Source organism: Rhinolophus hipposideros, assembly GCF_964194185.1.
Source record: "Rhinolophus hipposideros genome assembly, chromosome: 3".
NCBI lineage: Eukaryota > Metazoa > Chordata > Mammalia > Chiroptera > Rhinolophidae > Rhinolophus > Rhinolophus hipposideros.
In genome coordinates this window covers 32094453-32115057 of record NC_138049.1, presented here as the reverse complement: position 1 = coordinate 32115057, position 20605 = coordinate 32094453, and the positions used below count along the sequence as shown (strand labels likewise).

The 20605-nt window shown below is 35.7% G+C and overlaps 1 protein-coding gene across 20 annotated transcripts in view; it reads right to left on the bottom strand.

Moving 5' to 3' along the window:
- The window catches only part of PTPRK (protein tyrosine phosphatase receptor type K), a 511921-nt gene that overhangs the window by 240678 nt on the left and 250638 nt on the right, over positions 1-20605 (bottom strand). For all 20 annotated transcript variants that reach the window (XM_081044250.1, XM_081044264.1, XM_081044263.1 and 17 more), the window contains exons 4-5: positions 8733-8814; positions 6522-6637 (exon numbers count right to left, since the gene is read on the bottom strand). In XM_081044250.1, the coding sequence (XP_080900376.1) occupies positions 6522-6637; positions 8733-8814 (198 nt within the window). The remainder of the gene's footprint in view (positions 1-6521; positions 6638-8732; positions 8815-20605) is intronic.

The window sequence follows — 20605 nt, the reverse complement described above, 5'->3', positions numbered from 1 at the left end:
TTGGCCCCAATGCTGTCATAAACAATATTTACCTCTACTATCCATTGGGAAACTTCCACTTCAATAAGATAACTCCTCCTGATGTTCCAATTCCACCCACACACACAGAACACTAACCTGCAGTGATAACTATGCCCACTGAATCTTTGCTTATTCAAGTCCTATATGTCCTTCAAAGCCTCAATCAAATCTTCCTTCAGGATTTCACCAAAAGTTCCAGTCTATAGTACTCTCTGTCAACTCTGAAATCATATAATGCTTAGATTCCACGTGGTCTTTTTTTCCTCAGTTATAGAAGCATCTCTCAGGGCTAAAAAAAACCCTAAAAAGTATCCGGCCCAATGCAATTATCTTTAGTAAGTGCTTATCCAGACTGTGCTTGAATATTTCCACTAATTGTAATTTTACTACCTCCAGAAATAACTCTTTCTAGCTTTTAACAGCCCTACAAGTACAAAGTTCTTCCTCATAATCAGCTTATATATATCTCACCATATAGCTTCAAAACATTAGTTATTACTGTACTTTAGTCTCTATAGGGAACAAATTAAATACCTCTTGCATATTTCCAATATTCTAAGATTTTAAGAAATGTATCCAGTCTCTCACAATCTCAAGATATATTCATAACATGTCCCTCTAGCCATTCTGATGTCATTTCTTCAACTCCACTAACTGTCCTGGCAATTACATACTGCCTTTAGTTATTCTAATATTTCAGATATGTGTCAATCACTCTTACTGACAATGACCTGAAAAATGACAGAATTCTACCAAGCCCAGACAGTAGAACAATTTTTATTATATCTTCTTCCTTTCTTTTTGTTTTATGGCACCCAATGAGCTAATCAACCTACTACATGTTCAATCAATTTGGCTTTGAAATATTTCTCTTAAAATGTTTTCTATGAATTGCCAACCATCAACTGTACATGTTTCTAGGGCTGGATTAATTTCTTCCAAGAATTTTCCTTCATTATAGTAAATGCAAAATTACCAGATTTGTTCTCAAAAGGAAATAGTATTAGAGATAGTAAAATCTCTTGTGGAAATCAAATATGCTGCAGACATCCTGGCACTTCATATGATAGTATAAGCAGGCATAGGAAGATACTGTAGCAGGGGAGCATCAGAAAGAACGTTGTGAGCAATGACTAGATAGAATTTGAAATAGTATAGTGATATATTTCAGCAGTTAAAATTTTCATATTTTCAAATTAACTTTTTTTTTTTTAATCACGCCTCTAATTTTCACTGTTACATGACAATGTTCACATATAGTATAGGAACAAAGCTATGACATTTGCCTGGATAGATAAAACACTGTGTGGCCAGAAGTTTCAGACCAACCATTTTCACTGACCATACGGTAACAACAGTTGCTACTGCAAGAGGTCAGCCTTTCTCTGGTTGTTTTATACAGCCATTTGTATTTCATTTCACTAATTCTACTCTCCAACTATTACTCTCAATCCATTGCTTAAATTATCCATTGCTTTATAAGGAATGACATATCCTTTGGCTGAGAAACTAGCCGTAATGCAGTACATTAGTGGTGACAAACCTCACAAAGGGCAAAGCGATGGCTGACTTTCCCTTACTGGCAGGCCCTCTGAGGTGGCACAGGGCCAGCTCCTGCGGCAATTATAGCCAAACTGGTCCTATTGCCACAGTTCTGATGGCAGTCTGTATAGAATTACCAGTCACATATTCAACAGCCTCATTTCAATTCACCAAAACAAATGGTCCCACCAAATCTACCCAAACAATTCCCTATTTTCAATAACTCCACAGCTGACTGTCACTGTCCGATCCAATGATACATGCCCAAGAAGCTCTGTAATGATGGATGGAGTCATTAGCACTTTAGTTTCTACACTGGACCTGAAGTCAAAGCATATGGTCTGACAGATGTTCCAGCAATAGGCTCTATTTGATTTGCAATGTAGGTGTCCACTTATACTGGACCTTCAGGAAAGAATACTAATTTATAAGTTAAAGTCCAACCCCTGTTTTAACTCTTCCACATCACAAAAAGTTATAACATGTTCTAATAACAGAACATTCAGAACATGCTTTATTTTATATTTCAGCTTAGACTAAAACTGAAAAGTTACTTTTGAACTTGGTCAAATCAGAAAAGAGGGACAGAAGTGCAAGAAATGTTTGTAGGCTAATGCCACCTATGGTTTGATTAGTACTGGCAGCCATTTGGATATTTGATAAAATGTTTCATATGCTCACTTTTTTCCTCCTTCATGGTTTATTGAGGAAAACTGTATGTACAGTGAATTGGACAGATCTAAACATCTGACAAATATGGCCATATACATACATACATGTATGTGTGTGTGTGTGTGTGTATATATATATATATATATATATATATATATATATATAAAACCATAGACCCATAGGTCCCCCAATAAAGATGTAAGACATTTACATTATCCCAGAAAGTTTCCCCTTGCTCACTTCTAATCGAGCCCCATCCCCAGAGGCAAATACTGTTCAGATTTCTATCATCGTAGATAACTTGTATCTCTTCTACAACTTAAGAGAAATGGAATCATATAGTGTATACTCTTTTATCTGCCCTCCTTCTGAAAACACAATGTTGCTGACATTTATCCATACATGTATGTATTAGTAATTCATTGCATGTATGAGTAATTCATTCTTTGTTATTCCTGAGTAGCACTCCATTGCTTGAATGAACCACAAATTGTTTCTCCATTCTCCTATTAATGGACATGTGGGATCTTTACAAGTTTTGCTTATTATGAATAAAACTGTTATAAACATTCTTGCTCAAGTCTTTTTGTGAGTATATTATGCCTTTACTTCTCTCCTATATATATGGAACTGCGATGTCATATGTAATCTGTTGGCTTATATAGTCACTTATTTTTCTGCTTTACTTAACCTACTATTCATATTAATAAGAACTGGAATAAAAAGGACATGATTAAAATTTTTACCCTACAAAAATGTATAAACTATTATTTTTTCCTGTGAGAAAATGATCTGACAATTCTCAGGAATATAACATGATGTTTTTATTATTTTACTCAGGAATACAATCCATATAAATTATACATTACAATTTAATTGCACATCTTATTTCCTATAACCTGTGTATTATCCTAAGCCTTAAGTTACGATTCACAAATTCTCTACCACTGGGGGTTCCCTCGGAACACAAAATGGTTTAGTTCTAAAATTTGAAAAACATCTGTTTGCATATGAAAAAAATTGCAAATAGTAAGTTGAGAAAAAAATGTTGTGTTTATATCTAGATATATGCTACTTCATTGAGCTTTATGATAGAAAAGGAGTTTGGGAATTCTCTAAGAGCTACTAAAGACTTTATTCTAAGTCACTGTCTCACATAAAGGAACTGTATTACACACTTTTTAAAACTATGTTCCAGAAAGCCTCATAATTTCACCATATTTCTAGCTTGTTGACTCTCAACAGACATCTAAAAACATTCATTCACGTTTCTTTATGCATCTGTAGTTCACTCAGCATATTCAAGGAGATTAATTTGGACTATATTTTTGTCATTGTTTTTTAAATGTGTAGAAGGAATGACCTACTTCTAAGACTCTATAATTACACAATCTGAGATCTTACAGGAAAGAACACTCCCTGAAGATACATCCAGAACCACTATGATACGCTTCATGAATTATCCTACAGTAACTCAGATAACTCATTCTTTGTTTTTTGTTTTTTGTTGTTTTTTGTTTTTTTCCCCACTCTGCTTTTTAATTTACTTATTGAAGCACAATATCATATAATGTAAGTGATTTGCACACATTAAAAGTTCATCATCATTTTTCATTCCACCTGAGCATGGCAGGTATAACGGCTCCTCCATTATTTTCTTACTTCTTTGATAAGATGCAGTGACTTTCATTGAGTTGCTTCGAGAATATTCATTCTTACTTCTATCAGCAGATATTTCAAGTAATTGTTCTCACAGTGATACTTAATTTAATGGACATTTTTTCCCATATAAAACTAATAACACAAAAATTCTATATTATTGTACCAAACAAAAAAAGGTAATCAAGTCAATGTTTCAGGTCATCAAAAATAGTATAAAGACCTAGTTTAGCATCCTTAGCTGGAAGGGATTTTAGTCTCTATCCAACATCTCCTTTTATAGACAAGGAAATTGAGGCTCAGAACAGTTCAATGAATTCTCTAAGCCCACAGAATTAACTGGATTATCCGAGTTAAAGGTTAGAATTAAAGTTCGAATTAAGAACTGGACCTCCTGATTTATAGGAAGTTGTTTTACACCCAGAAAATGACTTGACATCTATTTGTATGGGATGGCTTATCAATTCATCATGGAACCAAGATTCTTCCTACATGATCATGTTTCCACTACTTTTAGCAAAGGATGGATAGTTTTTTAAGTCACTGGACACTTTCTGATTGACTCATTTTATACATGTATAATAACTAGTCTTACTCATTTGAAAACATCTCTAAACTAAGTAATTGAATTTTTTTCAATATTTACAAAACATGGAGAAGAATATTTAAGAGAATAAGTCAAGGTAACTTAACTAGTATTATTGAGAAATGTAGAAAACCTTTTTCATCAATAAGGTGACTATGCAAACTGCTGAGGACTTCAGCAACCTCAATGTCAAAATGAAGAGAAATATGCAAATATACCTTCACAAATGTAAACATAAGGAAGAGAAGAAATAAAGAAATCAGAAGAGAAGTATCACAGAATATTTTTCTCTCTCATCTTTGTTTCAAAATGGCAGAAGGAAATTTTTAAGAAACGATAATGAAATGAGTCAATCTACAAAGTAGGAAACAGAAATGAACAGTATTTTGACTGCAACCCACTCAGACCAGCAGGCCCAGAAAGCCTTTGTTGCCAGAGGGCAGCTGGTGTCTGAGTGTACAAAACCCTTTTTATTTTAAGTCACATTAAATCCTGGGGCATAAAACCAGGGGCAGACTGCAGAGCTTCTAGTTCCACAAGGCAAGACTATCTGGATCACAACTAAATGCAAATGCCAATTGATCTTCTTACCTAAATGAAAAATAATTACAAAATACGTCTGAAAGTATTTTTAAAATTATTATTTAGGCTGAGAGAGAGAGAAGTACGAGAGATTCTGACTTGATGTGTAGCTGATAAAAGAAGGTACAAATTATACAACTTGCTCTCCAGGAAGAATTCTCTTATATTTTAATATCTGTAGGGAAAATTAGCATAATCAGAAAAAAATAAAGGGGCTTCATTTCCTTTTCACATATTCAGTATAGTATCCTAATAGCTGCAAATCAAATACATTATAAAAGTACTAGTAATTAGATTTATGTGAAGTACATCTGTTATCCAATTGTATCATGAGAATTAGATGATATGACACATTTAAAACATCTAATACAATATCAGACATTATACTAGGTATGATTTTAATAATCATTTATTATAATCATGACCCAAACCACCTGCAAACTAATGATTATCCTAAACACTAATTTAACCTCTCTAAAGATACAGTAAAATAAATGTTGATATCTATGTTCAAGAAACTAACATAATCTAACAATCATTTTTCTTTTTGGTCTCTATTGACATTCTCAGGAATTTAAAATTCTAATTAAATCCCTTTCCTCATTCTGATGTAAATGGAACCAAAATAATAAAAATAGTAAATGTGCTCAGAAAATATTATTACTTACATTTTAGCTTCAAATATTTTGCTCAACAGCCTCATGGCTTTGCTCTTAGCTCCTTCCCATTCCCACCCCCACAAGCCCTTCAGCCCCCACTGCCCCAGGATTGATAATCTCTGAAAACATAGCACATTTCTGAGTCTATTGTTTTCTTGATGATTCTTTTATAGATCTTTATATATACTACTTATCCCCAACATGTACGCTAAATGGCAATTTATTAAATACAGATTTATTGAGGAAATTATATATAAAAGGCACATATCTTGACCTCAGATCTGTGATTAACCTTTATACACAAAAATTCTGAAAAAAAATTTAATTGGTTCTCTTTCAACTCATATTTCTAGCAATACTCACAAAAGTTTCTTAAAATACTTTAAAAAAAAATTTATCAGAGCATGGCATTTCCTACTTCAGTACTATGCTCTTATAAGGTGAGTTTTCAAAATATTAAATGAGGTAATTTTCGTGTGATTCCTACATTGAATGGATCTAGAAAAATTGTGTTTCACGGTTTGACAATGAGAGAAAAAATAGGTTTCATTAGCAATTTGTACAAATACTTATTAATTATATATTTATTCATATTTCAAAAATAGAAATATCTGAACTGAATCTGCAGCCAATTCAGCCAATTCAATCATATCTATACAGACTCCCTACCCCTCTCTCCCTCCCCCGTCACCCCCCACACACACACAGAAAGAGAGAAGAATGAGATGTATAAACAGCACATTTGTAATTTTTTTTAGAATCCATTGAGCCCTTTAGCTCAGCTGCCAACTTGTGCTCACCTGCAGCCATAATTTGTTATGCACAGCGTCTCTCCCTGTAGCGATACACTGAAACGTCGCATTCTGGCCTGCATTGACCTCCACGTCCCCCAGACGCAGGAAATGAGGAGATTTATCTGTGAAGGCAAGAGAAAACTCATTGTTTTCACACGAAGAAAACATGCCATGCTACTTTTTCCCAACAGAGTAAGGTTGTTAATACTTGTTTACCTTTGGCCAAGACTACTATCCTATGGAATAAAATGGAGTTTTCTTTGCACGGAAAGGCACCATTTCCTTTCTCACTCTCACAGTTCTATTTTCTCAGTAGCTCTATTACTTATTGCTCCGTAATTGCTGGAGCACTGTTCTATACAGAGTGAGCACTCAACAATTATGCTGAAGAACTACCATAGCAAGGTCAATATGGGTAATAATAAAACAGCTACAAGTCAAAGCAGGCAAAAGAGATCAAATAGGCACAAAACAAAGCATAATGGAAAAATATAATGAAAACACATAATGACACCTAAAATACTGACACATACACGGCTGTTAAACTAGGAAGCTACACTTTAAGCAGTTAAATCTTTTTTTTTTATTTCAATAACTATAATCCTCTAGTACTTCAAAGAACAAGAAGATACGTGTGTTTCTCTCAAATAGAGTATCAGCTTAACTACTATTAAATCCATGTCACATTCCTTTATAGTAAATTCTAAGAAAGTTGCCCAAAAGAAATATTAGACCCACAAAAAGTGATGACTGCAGTCAACATGTCCTATCCCTGAGTTATATGACTGTCAAACAAGTGTTCTCTATAATCACATTTTAAAACTGAGACTTATTCACGTTTTCAATTGAAAGGAAATATACACAAGAAAAGCTAAGTCTCAATGGGTTAAAGAAAGCTCGTGGAGGACCACATCACAATGAAACTGCTGTTGTGCTCAATTTATATTTTGTAATTTTTGTAATTTTTTTACTCATGAAAGCTTTTTTTAACATCTCTCTTTCAAGAAATGTAAATGGAGAGTAGATGGAAACATCATTCTCATATACTAATAGATTGAAAGAATTTGGTAAGCCAACTTGATCTTTGAGTAAGATATTTTTCTTTTTCATAGACTATGCATCATAGAATAAGGAATCTGACCCTTGTCGGTTACATCTTTCTGCAGGGCCTCATCTCAGTAAGCACGTGGGGAAAAGGATGTCTCAAGCAGAACATAGGCTAGAACAGTGGTTCTCAAATTGTGAACTCCAGACTAGGAGCATCAGCATCACCTGGGAACTTGTTAGAAATGTGCATTTTCAGGCCCCGCCCAGACCTACTATTAGGTCAGAACACGAGGGGGTCCAAGCATTCTGAGATTTGCCATACTCCACAGGTGACTCTAATGCAAACTAGGGATTTACTACCATCCACCATGAGCACAAGCCTTGTCTCCTGGGTGGTGCCCCCCTGGGCATGCTGCTTATGATGTGTTAGAAAATTTCTACCAGGAGCACTGAACAGATCGTCTAGAAATCATGGGCTTTATAAAATGCTGCTCTTGGGAAATATTGGTAAAGTTTGCATGTATGCCAGCTGTTTTATGCCTAGCTCTACTGAATGCATGCAATAATTGTCTTTCAGGAAATGTGGTATAAACACAAATTTAGTTATACCATGTGAGGACCAACCAATGTACATCTAACATAACAAAACTGTGTGTTAATAAAGTGAGTTTCTTGTTATGTTTGCTTCATATTGCTTTGCTGTTTAATATGGGTTAACCAGATATTTATTATGACATAAAAATATTAGTTCTAAATTTGAAATAAGGTGAACTAATTCATTCTCTTCATTCCCGCTTTTAGTTAGTGAGGCTTTTTATTTTCCTTTCAGTTGAACTCTGATTTGTTATTCTTCTTTGCTTCCTGAGAAAATTTAGTAATATCAAAAGATAGAACAAGTCCTACCTACATTTTAATTTATATATGTATTGTGTTCTCACTAATTAAATAATGAAAATAATCATTTAATATGTGTACAATTACAAGCCTGAAAATTATTTGAGTTAAAAACTCTAGAAATACTTCAGTGTTCTTCTAAAACTAAACAGAAGGCTAGGAGTAACAACAACAACAGAGACAGCCCTGACCAAGTGATAAACATTCAACAGTCACTGCCAATGTAAGACAAGTTTGAAAGGACAAAGTAAAATAAAATTCTTAATCACAACCTACCGCAAGGATAACTCAATACTTGGATGTCATCAATGGCAATATAACCACTTCTCCCTCCTGAGACCTCGGCTTCAAATATTACCTGTCAGGAAGAAATAGAAAACGTTTACAGCAATCATTTATAAGGAGTTTTCAAAGCAGAAAAAGAATAGCGATAAAATGCTTAAAATTTTTTCATTTGATTCTTGTTCTAGAAGAATTAAAAAATTATCTTATAATGTAATTTCCCAAATCTTGTACAGGTAAACAAAATAATGTTTTTTGAAGAACAATTAAATCACTGAGATCAAGCAGCTCTCACTACATTTTTTTAAGTAACTACTATTAAGTGTTGCTAGATTTCCTGAATGGGCAACCTATAGGCAGAATGAATAGGCAGATACAGCAAATCTTATATCCTTAAATTTTTTTATTGATTTTTTCTATTGTTATTACTTTTTTTCACATATATTGAGCACCTACAATATACCAAGCAGTAAGCTAACCAGTGAAGATATCAAATGTTCAAAGTTTTCAAAATAGCGGAGTTTTTCAAAACAGAGGTCATCAGATAGATGAGTGGTATTACAGGCAAAAGGAATAATACACAATAGGATAGAATAGAGTGGTGTGTTTGGGGAACTAAGTGAATGTAATTTGTATGGTAACAAAGGCTCATAAAGGAAGAGATGGCATTAGAGAGGTAGGGATGGAAGGAAGAACTTGAATATCATGGAAGTGATGTCAGGAGTAAATCCTGTAATAGTTCCACATTAATACGTATAGATTAAACAAATAGAAAAAGTTCTGATGTTTAAAATAAGCTCATGTTGTAGAGTTTTGCTGTTAAAGTCAATAGCAGGACTTCATATAGCCTTTCTTTTAACAACGTGTGCTATGACTTTTCAAGAGAAAACAGATTTAGCATGCCACATTTCAACATTTTAATTGACTATGGTCTCCTTTATTTGTGGAGAAACATAAATTATTTGTTGGAATATTTTGTGAAACATTTTAAGAAATGTAACGGAAATTTATGTTTATAGTGAGAAATATAATCAAATCGGTCTATTAGAATGGTATGTCGCTATAAGATGAGGGATGGCCTAAAAGAAGACTGGAAATACACAGCGAGATAATATGCTAGTAGCAGTGGAAACAGAAAAATGAAAAGAAAAAAAAAAGAAAGAAAGAGGTAAAAATTAATACTAAGAAAATAAAATAGAACTTACTGACTCATTAATTTGAGTGAAATATAGGACAATTCTGATTCCTGGCTTGGGCCACTAGATGGATGATGCTATCAGCATTCCTAGCCAGGATTAGTGATAAAGAAAAAGGTACAAACTTGAGGGAGAAGATAACTAAGTACATTTCAGACACTGAAAATTTGATTTGCCCAGGGTACATATAGAGTTAATGCTTAAGAGATAAATAGAGAGATATATCATGAAGAGAGATGAGAAAACCACTGAAAAGGAAAGCAACAAGACAGCGTGCAGAAGTAAAGCCAACAAAGTGTGATTCACACACAACGGTCAAGGATGGAAAAGAAGTTATCAGGAGGTTTCAGGCAAGTCAACACTCCCACCAAAAGCATTAGAAAAGGCCAGATCCATTACAATAACCATAATTTTAAAAGATCAGATATTTGTATAAACAATGGCATCTCTATGAACACAAATTTTAGGAGGAAAGTCTCTCCAGTAATCCTATGATCGCCAGCCATGTATCCTTTCCCATGAGAACATCTGTCAATTCTGGGATTAGGTTGTGGTTCTAGCTCAGCACAGACACAGGGCCTCCGATGGGAAAATGAAGACAGTGAGGCTTGCGGCAGTTGTGCAAAAACAGAACAAAGTGGAAATTTGGGAGTTTGGTTTAAAAAAAAAATGAATGTACGCTGTGGTTAAAAAAAAATGAAATACAGGAAAGAGATCAAGAAAAAAACTGGAATTAAAAAGTGTCAAATGGGCAGGCCCGGTGGCTCAGGCGGTTAGAGCTCTGTGCTCCTAACTCCAAAGGCTGCCGGTTCGATTCCCACATGGGCCAGTGGGCTCTCAACCACAAGGTTGCCGGTTCAACTCCTCGAGTCCCTCAAGGGATGGTGGGCTGCGCCTCCTGCAACTAAGATTGAACACGGCACCTTGAGCTGAGCAGCCGCTGAGCTCCCGGATGGCTCAGATGGTTGGAGCGCATCCTCTCAACCACAAGGTTGCCAGTTCAACTCCCACAAGGGATGGTGGGCTGTGCCCCCTGCAACTAGAAACGGCAACTGGACCTGGAGCTGAGCTGTGTCCTCCACAACTAAGACTGAAAGGACAGCAACTTGAAGCTGAACGGCACCCTCCACAACTAAGATTGAAAGGACAACAACTTGACTTGGGGGGAAAAAAAAAAGTCCTGGAAGTACACACTGTTCCCCAATAAAGTCCTGTTCTCCTTCCCCAATAAAATCTTTTTTAAAAAAAAAAAGTGTCAAATGGCATTAACCAGTAGGAGTCTCTGGTAACTTTTTGACAACTTTACTATAGTAGAGAGGCAGAAGGTTTACTGATGGATGATAATAATTAACATTTATGGAACACTTACTATATACATGAGACTCATAAACCAGCATGCACGTTCACATAAGTGTCTGTTGCTTCTCTTTCTCTTTCTCTCTCTTTCCTTCCATACCTCCCTCCCACCCTCCACTAACTGCCCTCAACACACAGGATCATTTAATCCTCACTACAATCATATGTGATAGGTATGATTTTTATCCACAATTTAAAAGAAACTTAAGTAACTGGATCAAAGTCTAACAGCTAACAAGTGGTGGAGCCAGGAAGGGGCCCGAGCCAATCTGCCTCTAGTTTCTTTTCTTCCATGAACTTCACTATACTGCCTCTCAAGATAAAGAAGAAGGGGGTGGGGAGAGGGAGATGAGGGTAAGGGGGATCAAATATATGGTGATGGAAGGAGAACTGACTCTGGGTGGTGAACACACAATGGGATTTATAGATGATGTAATACAGAATTGTACACCTGAAATCTATGTAATTTCACTAACAATTGTCACCCCAATAAATTAAAAATAATAATAATAATAAAGATAAAGATAAAGAAGAAAACACAGGAAAACAGGGTCAAATATATGGTGATGGAAGGAGAACTGACTATGGGTGGAGAACACACAATGTGATATCAGATGATGTACTACAGAATTATACACATGAAATCTGTGTAACTTTACTAACAATTGTCACCCCAATAAACTTTAATTTTAGAAAGAAAAAAAAGAAGCAGCAAACACAGTGAAATCATTTCCTTTAAATGGGTTTTAAATTTCCTTTAAAAGACTAAAATGTTAAATACACAAAAAAATTAATGTAATTTTCAGACACACAAATTATATACTATAGTAACTAAACAGCGGTATCATCAGCATCCCCCCTTCTCATCCTCATAAGATGCTTCTATAACCCCACCCCCCCACTCCGCCACGGACATCAATAGTGCTAGGACAGTAGGCTGGGAGAATGGTTCATCTCCCATCCATCCACTCCCATCATAAACTTTCTCCCGTGTTCCTTTTTTCTACTTCAAAGTTGCCCTTTACGACTACTGATTTCAATGGGACAAGTTGAAGCTGAGAAGCAATAGAGCGAAGTATTTGTGGGAAGAGAAATGCTTCACAATGAAAGGATAGCTAACCTACGAACACACAAATATATGTGTATGTGTGTGCATATGCATATGATTTAATTTAACATAAATGTAAATGATATGAAAACAATTGTCACATCACTTTCTAAATATTGGAACAAAGGCTTAGCAAGACACAGGGCAGAATCAGACTTTAAATGATGTGTAACTTGAAACAGCTGTGGTAGAGGCCACTTTCTTGGGGGTAAGGAAAACTTGTACTTGACTCCCAACTCTCCTGTTTACAAATTCTTGAATAAATCAAATAACCTTTTAGAGCCAAGTTCCAACTCCATAATAAAGATGTAATGCAACTTTTGTTCTAATATTTTATGAGGATTAAATAGTACCATATATAAAAGTGCTAAATAAACCAAAAGATAAGATTATAAACATTGTTAATATGTGAGATTTGTGCAAGTGTATCCCAGGAAAATACATTTTATTTGCTTGAATGTAGTTCAAGGAAGGGGAAGGAACAGAAAGAAAAAGTTAGAAACACGGTATTGGGGGGTAGGGGGATACCTTTTTATGAATAGACGACACATCTGTATAATTAATCATTGTTAGTTATTTCAGTTTTGTTGTAGTCAGCATTTAAGTTATTTTCATTTCTAGGCTTATCTTAGTTTTACCTTCTTGGAATTGTTTAACTTCCTTTGCTCGCCATAGGTGATGAGTTTAAACATGATTACTACACCTCTGAGAAAAAGTTTATTTGTTCATTTAAATTGAGCTTTATTCTGGACAATATATTTTGGCCTTGATTTAAAAGAATCATTCTTTATTAAAGAAAAAAAAATGTTTCTCTTTTTTAGTGACCTCATTTTCCCTGCTAAGTATTGTCGTTGGCTCATTAACGAGAGCTAAAGGAAATTTCTAAGATCAGATTCCTTTACTGCTAAGGATCTAATCAGTTTTATCACTTCAGCAGAGCCCTCACCTTGTAAGGCTCTTCTGTCCACTCAGGGGAAACAAATCTCAATAGCTTAATTACACAAAGCTTGCTTGGACTAATGCTCAGGTCAGATCTAATGCTTGGTGTCAAGTAGTCAAACCAGAGCTTCCCAGAAGAAGAGCGAGATGGAAGCCATACCAGATGCCAACTTTAACCCATCCAGGAGGCCAGCCTGGGAACAAAATAAATGGACTCTGCTTTTCATGCTGTTTTCACTCCACTTCATTACCTGAAATACTGAAGGTAATGATTCTAATCAAATTTTTGCTACTCTAGCAACATTCTTGGATTATTAACTAAATAAGTGAAATAAAGTTAAATTAAATTGGATGGGGGAGGCAAACCCTAAAAAACAAATACAACGTTATCCTTTGGTAAACTGAATTAATGCAGAGGAAGTAAGTCATATAATGGAAAGTGAACCCTTATAATGGAAAGTCAAGAAGCCTAGGATCTAGCTGTTTCTCCGTTGTCACAGGTAACCCAAGGAATGTATTTATCTGTGTCTCTGTAGCCTCGTCTGGGAATATTGGCTTTGCCTGCACCACAGGTTTTTGTGAAGTTTGAATGGTATATGTAAAATGACTAAATTACATACGAAACACCACGTAGTCCAAGACATTATGGATTTGAGAAAAATCTGGAAAACTTTGCAATCCTTTTGGGGTTTTTTTCCCAATATATCATAATGTCAAAACTAGCATTGGCTCCAAAGTGTAGGCTCCAAAGTCAGATATACACTTAGTTAACATTCTTTAAGTGTATCTTTAACTTATAGAAAAACATATGTCACTTTAATTTATGTAAAATCAAAACCTCAGTTTCTTTTTCTACAAAAGGAAACTTTTAGTATCCACCTCCGGGCTTAAGAGAGGATTAAATGGGATAATGCACATGAACCAGTTAGCACAGCTCCTGGCACACAGTAAGTGCTCTGTGTTACAAGGAACCACTGCCACCCTAGGAAGAAAACATTCATAAAGGACAATATAGTAAAATAAAATTTCTTCCCATTCCCTCTCTCTCATCAAAAATGTAAGCTCCATTCCAATTTGGAAAAAATGTAAGCTCCATTTCCAATTTGGAAAAATAATAATAATAAACTGATATTTTATTCCCATAAACCTCCTTAAATTTGTGTTTTTGTGATTTGAATTTTTAAACATTGAGCACTGCTAATGTCAACTTCTAACTGAATTACACGTTTGCCTTCAAAGAATAAATGTACAAAAGTCAAAAGGTATTTCTAAATATCTAGGTCCAAATTCTGATAATGAATAAAACAGTCATCTGTAACACAAACAAAGATGCCTAAGGGTGCAGCTCCATCCACACCAATTGCTGCTATACCACATGCATCTCCGCCTCTCGTTACAATGAGGCCTCAAAGTCAGGGGCTGTGGTTGACTCAACTTTGTGTCCTTGAAAGCTTAATCATAGTACCTGGCACATAGAAGACATTCAACAGATGGTAGCTGAACAACAACAAATTACACATACACACACACACACACTGCATAATACATATGAACAAAACTATGTCAACATCATTAAATATAATTGATTTCTGTCTCTCTTATGTAAACGTTAAGCATTGAATTCTCAAGGATCCATCCTAGGTCACCTTCTCTGTTTTTGCCATACATTCTCCCTGGATATGATAAAGGAAGGTGAACCTGCAAAAGGACAGAGGGGTTGGGGGAAGAAGGGGGAAAGTATGCAGAGACATAAAAGGGAAATGATGTGTCATAAAAGCCAATAAAGTGGAAAAGAGGTCAGGACCAAATGCTGATCAAACACCAAGCTAGAAAAAAAGAGATTAAAAATACCCCCTTATACATTTTATAACTGGAAGTTTGTATTCTTTGACTAACATCTGCCCCATTTTCCACGAACTCCAGACCCTGGTAATGCCAACCACCACTCTAGTCTGTTTACTTTGTGTTCAGCTTTTTGAGATTCCGCATATAAGTGATGTCATACCAAAGAATACAAATTTCCAGTCATAAGTTCTAGGAATCTAATGGGCAGCATGTGATTATATTCAACAACACTGTATTACATACTTATAAGTTGTTAAGAGAGTATATTTTAAATGTTCTCACCACAGAAAAAGAAATGGTAATTAAGTGACTATGGTGGTAACCATTGTGCAATACATATTCGTAGGTGTATGTATCAAATCAACATATTATACACCATAAATTTACACATTATATGTTAATTATATCTCAATAAGCTAGAAGAAAAAAATACTCCTATGTGCCACTGTGATTAATAGTAAGCAGAGGAAGAGCTATCTGTATGAAGTAACAGACATGGAAACCATATTGGACAATGATGATAAAGAGAACAGAGTATAAAACAAGTGTAAAAACTACAGGAAGTTTGCCTGAATTGGTGGAGACATTTAACCAAGGACGGAAGATATACAATCAAAGGAAGTGTTCCAATATTTGTTGCTACTATTTTTAAAATGGGAAAGGCTTAGATGTTTAGAGGTTGAAGATGATCTAATTTGATAGGGGATCTTTGAGTATAATGAGAGAAAACTGATAACTGTCAGTGTGGCACAGGATACCACAGGATCCAAATCATAGCTCACAGGAGGGGTTCTACGCTTACTATAACACGAGGAAAGAAAGAGAGGATGAATGAAGATATGAATCAATTTGTAGAATTGGTGGATAATGGAGTTTCTGTTATAGGGCCTCAATTTTCTCAGCTATAAGGGAGGCTAGTGAAAAGGAGGAGTAGCTGGGGTTTGGGAAGAGTCAACTATAGTGGAATAAAGAGAATGAGAATGGAAATTGAACAGAAAAATGTGAGAGGATATCCATGAGTATTGTGACATCATCTGAAGTTGGAGTCCGTGAATTTCTAGTGATCTCAATCTATCATGAGGCATGATTTTTTTTTAACATACTGTAATTTGCTTGGTTTTAAGCTCATTAAAAGTAGACAGAAAAAAAATGCAAGCAAGGATTTTATAGAAAGAGCAAATGTAACAAAAAATATTGTGATGCAATCAAAATTTGACATGATAAGCAAGTTGATGAATTGGCAAAAGACTAATGGTTTGATGAACTGGTGCTGCCCCCCCACCCCGGCCCCCCATGATGTTGATGGATGATCTCAGTAAAATGAATAAAATAGAAGAAGATGAATTTATGTTATGGCCAAACTGTGAGATGCTTACATGTAAAGTTACAACACTCCTGAGATAGTATAAGATCTGCTTAATCAGAGCAACAGGTTAAAATAAGGTGGATGATTTGGGGAGATGAGGTAAAATAAGGAAGGTGATTTCTGGAAATGAGGCAAAATAAGGCAATCTGTTTGGGGGGATAAGGAGGTGAAAGGTCTAACAAGGGACTTTCCACAAATAAACTGACGTCATCAGGATGGTGGTAGGCCATAGGAATGAAGGGAGCAATTCTGACACCAGTACTAACATTTATAATGAATAGAAGAAAATGCCTTGGGCTCAGGCAGAAGGCAATAGTAAAGATGGTAGCATGCTGAAAGGAAATAAACTCTAAGGAATGGAGGTACTTGCTCTCCACTGACCTGATCCTAAGTCACGTGGGAATTCATATCTTCTCTTTTAAAGACTGGTAAGAAATAGCTTCAGATGTGAGTTATAAACAGAGCATGATTATTATTAGAGTTAATTGTATAAGTACATTTTCAAAGTTTATCCCCCTCTACAAACATATAAGCTCTTTGAGGGCAGTAACTGGTTTTACTCCACACAGGCTCAAAGACCCACAAGAATCCTGTTTAAAGATGGGGCCGGAAAGAGTTCCAATATGCTACAGAAAACAACTATGGAATATCAGTGGATTCTAGTTAATAGTTTTGTCTTAAGGGAAAAAGTGTTTAATTTTTACCTAACTTATAAAATGTTGTTGATATAATAAAATAGCAACCCCTTGAGAAAGTTCCAGATAATTTTCCCAAGCTAATTTAGAAATCATGAAAACATGAGTTCCCTTGAATAGTTAATGCTGTAAGGGATAAACTTCTCCTTAGAGCTCCTAGAATATCTTGTACTGAGGAAGTCAAATATCTACGTGGAAACTTCAACATCTAGAATCTAGTTTCTTTTCAAATGTGAAAATATTCTATTTCTGTTTATACTTAATATTAATATACACATGACTGACAGATGTTACGAAAGTCCAGTGCACAACTGTCAGCCACTGTCACCCTCTGTAGCTCCTCTCACAGGCACTGTCAATCTGGAATTCTGCTTTCTTAATGAGGATTCCCTGAGATGGTTAGAGAAAAGGAGCTCCTCCCTGTCAGACTTCTGCATGGCAGGGTGGCTTGCCTACTGACTCATGTAACAGTTGATTTCTAAGAGTCTAACAAGTGAAAATGCCTTTAATAAAGGCTGGATCGGGGGGGGGGGGGTGGTCTTGGAAATGAATGCATTCTTTGCAGTCCTTGCCTACTGGCTGCTTACTTGTTTATTTAGTTCCTGAAGGAGGTAAATACCTGCAACTGCAAAGGGAACATAGGCAAAATATGTAAGCAAGAGAAATAACTGGTTCATTCTTTGGCTTTAAAAAGCTGCTTGCAAGAGTAATTAGGGGATTCTAATTATATGCCAACTATATATGGAAGGAAGTTAAGACATGGAATAAAGCCCAAATTGATTCTTCATCTAAAACCCTTTCATAATTCAGATTTTAGCTATCCTTAACACCTCCCATACTTACAGGTACATAAGAATTCAAAATCAGTTATTTTCCTTACGATGTCTTAACATTGATTACAGCCAGTTTCTTAGAACTAGTCCTGTGAAGACTTAACCTTATGACTTTGCAGTCTGCTGAGAATAATTGGGGTTCTAGGGATTCTAAAATCACACCCTGTTACCTGACTATATCCAGGCTTTCTATAGAGCGAAAAGGTCTTCCACTCAACAGACGCTGCTGCTGAGCAGCTTTCTTTCCTACACACACACACAGTGCCATCTATCTATCCACATGCGATTATAATAACATAGCAGTGACTTCAGTTGATTTTGGAATGCAAATTCTATGTACAGTGTAGTCACGTATTCCTGAATGAAATGTCAATGTTACAAAAATATCCTTAGGTTTAGCATTGCCGATTGCCTCAGTGATGAGAGGAACTGCCACATTATCTAACACAGATGACAATATTAGGTATAACAAGACTGCACTTGCATGAAAAACAACTACAACATCCATCCAACTTGAAGCCTTTACAGGGTGATACTGTGTTTGCCTGATAAACGACAGAACATCAGTCAAAGCACAGGGCAGTGTCCAGGAAAACAGCAAAAATGCAGGGCCATACATCAAACGGAGAAAATAAAACCTAAGAGATTTCACACAAGAATATACTGTACAAAAGAACAGTCCAAAGAAGACATTTTTCAGAAGTTTCCACACCAAAATGAATATGCAAGCATAGTACATTCCTATGCTTCAAATTAGCCCTCAGAGTTGACTATCCCTAATGTAATCACCAAAAATATCTAGATCTAAATAAAGGAACTAAGAATAATCACTTTTAGAGCTTATGCTAAAATGTTTAAGGTCATAAAAATTGTTTATTAGTTATTTAAATTAACTTTTATTCATGAAATCTTGCATTTGCAAAAATGCTGTTAATGTTTTTTTTTAATTTGAGCAGCTATTGATGTAGATTAACGTGTATAAAAGCACATGACTCCGCAACGTGACTAAGAGAGACTCAAACTTTTCATCTCTGACATTCACAAAATAAATGCAAAAGGAGATCTTATTTTCTTCGCATGTTCTCTATTATCTTTAGATTCCTTTGTTCAGGGATGCACATACTGCTTTCTCAAAAAGGTTTTGATACTTTATGATAACAGAGATATACACAAATGCACGCATGCGTGCGTGCACACACACACAGCCAGTGTCAGGCGAGCCTCAACTGTAAGTCACAGACCTCTACTCAAATCTCTGTGCTGGGGTCATCATGAGGATTAAAGAAGGTTATACACAAGTTAGGAGTTTCTCCATAAATGCCAACCTCTTCCTCCCTTTCCTGTCCTTCCTCAGGGACTGATTCATCATAGGGAGTGCCTTAAGAACCCAGCCTGTGAGGAATAAAGCAAGAAGCCAGCTTCAGGTGGCAGTGATGCTGGAGACCAAGAGGAAACACCTCTTAGCTCTTCATACTACAACAAACTGGGCACCACACACTCACCACTTTCCCGTTTCCTAATCTCTAACGCAACAAAACGATCTGAACAATCTGACACCCACATCATTAAAGTACCCTTTTGTGATTCCTTTTTTCATTTCAATTCAATGCCTAGTATGTGAAGCTGGCCGAGACCAGAGACCACAGAATAACATGTCCAACTCCTTTTAGAGACATCCCCCATTCTGAGATAGGCAGACACACAGAGCATAAGACGGTATTCTGAATGCCTTTAAAAAGGTATGTATGCAGAAATAAATTTAAATAGGACCCACTATTATGGCACAGACTAATTTAGGTTAGAGTATGAATTTAGTTAGCAAAAGAGAGGAAAAGTGAAAAAGGCATTTGGAAGAGGGAAATGAAACAAAAGTTAACTGAAATAATCATGATCGAAAAATGCCATTCGAAACATTTTTTTTCTCATCTTGTGGGTCTGCCCTTAGATACATAAGCAAGCACTTACACCATAAAGGGTTTGGTATGAAACTGAAAGTGGAGAAGCAAAGGGTAGCGAATTCATCAGCAAAATGTCATTTCTGTATCTTTACTATCATAGCTCCACCATCTGGGTTATATTTTATAGTTAGCTGTCTGAGCCAAAAATAAAAGATGACTGGTTAAGGTTGCTATTTCTATCAACATGACACTGAATTACAGGACTATTTTTCCTCACTTCTAGAGATGTGTCATTTATCTTCCTACAATCCACAGGCAGAACCTTTTAAATTTTAGCACTAACAGTCCGATCTTACAGAGAGAAGTAGATCACTGGCACAGCTATATCTGAAAAACTGCTTTCAAACTAACACAGTAAGTCCGCTCCTCACCAAAGTTAAATGAGTCTCAAGAGCTTCAATTTATGATCCTGGAGCTCAATTAAGAAAATTAAAATTAGTAGTACAACCTGTATGTACTATCACACAGAATATCTACTATGAAATCTGTTGATAGTATGCACTTATATTACAGAGAAAAGAGAGCTGTAAGTCAACCAGATGATTAATTGCTACTGAACAGGTTGTATAAC